General features: G+C 37.4%; 1 protein-coding gene across 1 annotated transcript; it reads left to right on the top strand.

Moving 5' to 3' along the window:
• Nucleotides 1-358: 358 nt before the first annotated feature.
• On the top strand, nt 359-6,230 carry LOC112522442. Its single transcript, XM_025131552.1, has 8 exons — nt 359-779; nt 1,811-2,014; nt 3,165-3,656; nt 3,905-4,012; nt 4,117-4,305; nt 4,514-4,738; nt 5,676-5,796; nt 5,882-6,230. The coding sequence occupies exons 1-8, from the start codon at nt 360-362 to the stop codon at nt 6,001-6,003; spliced, it is 1,881 nt and encodes a 626-aa protein (XP_024987320.1). The 5' UTR covers nt 359; the 3' UTR covers nt 6,004-6,230.

Genomic DNA, 6,230 nt, shown 5'->3' with positions numbered 1-6,230 from the left:
CAAGGACTTATTTGTTCCAAAAATTGTCCAATGAGTTATTTAACATTTTTTGGAATGTACAAGGACTTATTTGTTCGAAAAATTGTCAAATGACTTATTTAACATATTTTGAAATGTCCAAGTACTTATTTGTTCCAAAAAATTATCCAAAGACTTATTTAACATGTTTTAAAATATCCAAAAACTTATTTGTTCCAAAAACAAATCTAAAAACTTAATCATTTCAAACAAAAAAAATCCATTAATGAGATGAAACAAAATACGAATAAAACGAGGTCGCCCTGTCCCCAAAACCCTTGCTAACTTGCGCCGTCTATAGTTCTCAACATTCTTGGCACGAATTCATAATCTGGTCGTCGATGGCTTCCTTGATTCATCCTCTTCCTGTTCGACTTCAGGTTTTATCTTCAAAATTCAACACTCTTTCAGCTAAAAGCTTCATCTTTCTACCCTCAATACCCCTTAAACCTCCTCCAATTTCCCTCACTGTACGAGTTCGCTCTGCTCCCACACCTCCGCCGCCGGAGACCCAACGATACATTCTTGATATTCTCGACGGAGAAGATGTCAAGTCGTTACCGTGTGTGAGGACCTACGAGAATGACTTGGGTCGCCTCACTGTTGTTGGAGATGTTGACTTGGAGCAGGCTCTAATAGCAGCTGCCGCCGACGGTGGTGAGGCGGCGGATGAACACATTGCTCATGGTTTGGATGTTATGGTGGCGGAGACGGTGTTCCCTGGCCATTCTGATGAACACAGCACCATCTCCACCAGACTGGTTAGTTACTGTCAATAAGCTAATCTACTATTCACTATTCATTGATGAATTTCATACGTAAATCTTTGAAGAATTGGTTTGAATTACTTGAAACCAAATTACACTCTGTATATTTGCTTTTGTCTCAGAAACACTGGGTAATCTCAATTCTGGAAATATTATCATTCTATAAAAGACCCCAATAATTTCTATCAGCATAAAATCAACCAACATTCATTTCTTGAATTTTGACAGGACTTAAAAGTGTACATGTAGTATGAAGATCATAAATTTGTAGCTTGTTTTAAGGTAGAAAATTCGGTTGGCAAAGAAACTAGTGAGGTAAATATGCCATTTTCTTGCTACATTGGCATTTGGAATTAACAAAAAATAAGGTCATATGTGTATCTCGTTAGCAATTTTATTTTGGATGGATCATGGTTAAGGAAACTAAATCATAATGATTTAAAACTATAACAAAGTAATCAGATTGCTAAAATCAGAAAACCAGGGTCACCAGAATATGGGTTTTACATTTACATGACTATTACTATAACGTTTTTCATCTTTACAGTGGTATATCATAACTTGTCTTTGGTACCCATAATTGAGATAGAATGCTTTGTGGACAATGGGTAAAGGGAAGCATTTTTATGTTAAATTGAGCAATCTTGGGATCAATCTATTCGACTTTGTCAAGGGCTCCTTCTGTAGAATGAGCTTATTATATATAGTATATACTGATAATGGCATGGTTTAGTGATATAATGAAGTTATGAATATTTGAAAATGTTGCAGTTTCAATGGAGGCATGACTAAAAGGAAAGTGCTGCAGTTTTAAGGGGATGGAGGGTTTATGATGTGCTTGTTGATAGACACACATATACACATGTATACATGCATATATCTGACATCATTCACCTCCATCTCTTTGTCATTAAGTAGTTTATATATATATATATATATATATGTATGTATGTATATATATATATATAATAACTTTTGTAGAATGGATTCTAAACTAGTTTTGCTGTGACCTGTTCTTTTGACAGTTTTTGCCAGCAAGAAAAGTCAAAGAGAGAGCTAAAGATCTTAAAAGCTATTTAACTGAAGACATTCTTTCGAGCACCACATCTACAAATATACTTGCTATGACATTCCGACAAGTGACTTTGAGACAGATTTGGAGTTTTGAACTTCTCTTCTTTAGACCTGGAACAGCAAGAAATATGAAAGATCTTGGAAACATAAGAGAGGTTAGACAAGCTCGTCTTTTCTGTTACTCTCTATATCCCAAGAAAAGTAGATGTAGGTTTTAATTATTGTGGTCAAAGAGGTTACTATCCAACTTGATGTGTGGACCACTCAAATTTGCAAGAACTATTGATAATAATATTACAAATTAAAAAACCGGGTCTGTAAAGAGTTCTGTGTCAAGTGTAGCTTTAAAAGTTACATTCTCAAATATACATATTTCTTTTTTAGGAACGAGGGGAGCATTTGAGTTGAGCCTAGCCACAACTTGCTTAGTATGTGGCTTCCCTCATGAAAATAATACACAGGCTTGAGCTCAGCTAGTGGTGTGCTAAGCCTATCAACCATGGGCTTGTCTAAGGCGCTTTACTTGGCTTATTTAAGGTTGGCTCCTATGGGCTCGTATAAGCTTGAGCAGTTCATGTAGGCTCAATTCCAGTGGGCTTGTATGTATAGGCTCATATCAGCTTTGCCCTTGAGGGTTGATATAGTCTAAAATTAAAGAATAAACCCTTCAACTAAATTACAAATAACCTATTTCCTAAAAGATTACAAATATAAGTCTCCAAGAGGCTAAGACTACTGGTTTGTGTGTGTGTATATGATTACACTATAGGTCGTATATGTGTGGTGGGCTTGGCTCATTTAGGCTCTCTGACCTACCGAGTCCAAGCCATAAGAAGCTCATGCTTGGGAAACCGCAAAAGAGATGAGGCAGCTCGAGTTAGCCCTGCAGAGCTTTTTGACGAGCCAACTTGTCTCGATCAGTGCTCTATTGAAGACGGTGGTAGTACTTTTCATAGGCAATGACATTGCTTTTCCCTGTTACTCCCTCCGTCCCATAATAAGTGTCCACATTTCTATTTTAGTTTGTCCCGTAATAGATGTCCACTTATAAGTGCCTACTTTTCGATTCTCCCCTTAATTATGGGATGGAGAAATTCATTACTCCATCCACTAGTAAGGGTGAAATTGTCTTTTAGTTGATTAAAATAACTGTAAGAATTACACGCTTCTAAAACTATGAGCCTTTTTCATCATGGACATATATTTTGGGACAGAGGGAGTATAATAGTATATGCTGATACGTCTTTATGTGGCTACTATGCCATACAGACAGGTGGTGTTGTCTTATTTCTTTTCTTGTGGCAGGTCCCTGCTTCTTTCACCTTCAGTTCCTCGGATGAACAAGCTATATCTATGATAGCAGAAGTGATTTCCATTTCTGCCCTTGAAAACACCAAAAAAGATTTTCTTGATAATTCATTAGGCAGATCATCGTTTGATATTTTTCGTCTGTTTCAAAAACCCGAAAAATTCTTTTCAAAGGATTCTTCTGTCATCTTATACAAAGTACTCGAAGATGAGGTGGTTCAAGGTGCTAAAAGTCTGCTTGAAAGGTTTAATTCAATGAAGTCAAGTTATAAGCCTAAAGAAAAGGCATCGAAGTTTAACTGGTGGCCGTGGCCGGTGTTCTCTAAATTAGAAAAAATTGGTGGTCCTGAATTTAGTGCATGGGCAAGCGAGTATGTTCCTGCCTACAGACTGCAAATCGACAGTGACAAACTACGGGATTTGAAGTTTGAAGGCTGGAAAGAATCTGCTAAAAATAGGTGGGAAGTCCTTCTTACCCACTCCCAAATGGTATTCCAATTCTTCCTTTATTTACGCGCATGTATTTATATGATGGCATAAACTATCCGCAATCACTGAATAAAATTCCGTTGGAAATCAATCAAATTTTTGCGTACATCCCACCCCCATACTCCACCTTTGGATGGGACATACTCGACTTGTTTGTTTCACACAGTGCAACTATTTCATGCGAGATTTAAATGAACCTTGTTGATGGGTTTTTTAAGTGACGATAGTTGTCGTAATTATGTTTTCAGGTGTGCTTGGCTAACATTTTAGATATGTATTACGAGGATTTATTCACGCTCCCGGATAAGAAATTGCCGTACAGTGCAGCTGCGAATACCAACATGCAAATCAAGAAGGTACTAAAGTTCCTGTTAGCTTTTTAAAGGTATTTTTACTTTTGTTTTTATTTCTAATTTGATGTATATTTTCATCTGTATTGTTGGTCACATATTTGTTGCAGACAAGTAATTCTTTGCTGAAAATGCTATCTACCGTCATCGTAAGTGGATGCTTCCTTGTTACTGTTGGTGCAATGGGTCAAATTTATATGCCCCATTTCCGTAATGGGCAAAAGCATCCCCGAGGGAATCAATGGTCTCAATCATCATATACTGGATCAATCCGACTTTGGTCCATTGAATCTACTATGGTATGTATCTATCTTTTCTCCTCTCTTGTGCATTATTATTTTATAAAAATCACTTCTTTTCAAAATTTAGTCACTCGGGTAAGGATTATGGTTTTGATTAACATCGAGTAACAATTGATATACCTGGTTCATTTGGTTTGGTTCGGTAATATCGTTGACAACTTGAAGTAAGGTTTAGCATATCTAATGCTCTATTTCATGTTGATAGTTGGAAGACGTTTGTGTATCAATCGTCAAAAAACTTCAGGATGTTTATGGGTGGAGCGGAGAAATAAGAAAAGAAAGTGGAGGTGGTGTATCTACAGGCGAACTCCCTGACTACCTGAGAAGAATGATACAAGGCAATTCAAGTGATACCGATATCGCACCCACTCCAACCAATATAAGAGACGAAGAGATATTAGCATCCGGGCATAAAATTGCAAGTTATCAGGTTTTGTTTCTTTTTCCTTGCTACGATTATATACCCCTTATTTTCAATTGTTCGCGTCTCGTTCAACCATTACTTTTACGCAACTACGACGGTAGGCTAAATCGTAACCAAATCAAAATTATAAAAAATCCGATAATTTTTTTAAAAAGATGGACCACTAATGGTTCGGCATTAGAACAAGGTCTTTCCACACACTACTATCTAGGACCAAATTAACTCTCAGTCGCCTTAACCTGTCTAAGGGCCTGTTTGATAGCAGCTTAATGGGACTCGCAACTTATTGGGTCAACTATACATGATTCTTCGGTAGTGGCTTAATGATATAGAAAATGGCTTATTCAGTAAGTTTCTAAGGGAGCTTTATGAGAAAGCCAAATTTGTTCCAAGCCTCCCTCTCCCAAATAAAAAAAACATGCTCCTACCATCTATGAAAAACCCTCCCAAACAAAAACTTTTCTAATCTATTCAGGCAGATTAATCCACATAAGACAACTTTATCCATACAAGACTTAATGGAAAACCAACCAAACAGCCCCCGAGTAACCAAGGGGTGGATTTAAGGAGAGAGGGAGTGCCCGTGCTACCGCCTTATCATGCCGACATAGTGGAAATCCTTTTAGGAGTCTTAAAGGTGCATTTGCTTTTATTTGATGTCTACTCTAACAAAAAGTGGCTGAAGCTGAAGCCTATTGGTACTGTCATTGCATGTGGCATTACAGGATTGAATCTCTTTCGCTCTCTTTTGATTTTTTGGTAACATTAGCATAAAAGAATGAAAAAAGAAGGAAAAAACCACTTGGGTTTGCAAAAAACGACTTGTATATCATTTTTAATGAAACCATAGTTTTGTGGGACGATAAAATTCCTGTATCACTCCATCTCAACTTATTTCAAATCTCTTTTTTCATAATTCTGTTCAAATGACTTCAAATTTTAGATCGTGTTATCATCCGAAGGGAAAATTGTTGGATTCCAACCCACGAGCCTTCTAGCTGTTAATAATTGGGCATCAAATCCCTTGACTGAAGAGTTATATGGCAGGAAGAAACTCTCCCCTGGTAAGCCAGCTTTCAAGTCTTCAAGAAATCTGATTTTGTTCAGTCAAAGAATTCTTTTATCTTACTTCTCGGTTATCTGGAGCAGGATTCATAGAACCCGTGTTGAAAATCAAACAGCCGACCGAGGTGGTTCTCTTAGAGTTGGTGATGGCGGAAATCAGTGGCTCACATTTCGTGTTGGTGAGACCAGTTAATGAGGCCGAGTAATGGTAGGTGCGTAGTAAGATTCAAACTCTTGACCCTTGAGGGTAAGCTCAAATGGTAAAATCTTGGATTTGCTCTACGGTGGTCATTGGGTCGACCCCCTCATGGCCACTGCAGGTTTGCCCTGTAAGATTAGTTGAAATGTACACAAGTTATCTAAAAAGACTCGAACTTTTGAGTAGGACAAGATATTGGCTACTTAAATAACATATTCGCTTTGTTCTTTTTGA

This window comes from Cynara cardunculus (genome assembly GCF_001531365.2).
Source record: "Cynara cardunculus var. scolymus isolate 2C chromosome LG 12, CcrdV1, whole genome shotgun sequence".
Classification (NCBI taxonomy): domain Eukaryota; kingdom Viridiplantae; phylum Streptophyta; class Magnoliopsida; order Asterales; family Asteraceae; genus Cynara; species Cynara cardunculus.
This window is presented reverse-complemented; position numbering and strand designations above follow the sequence as displayed.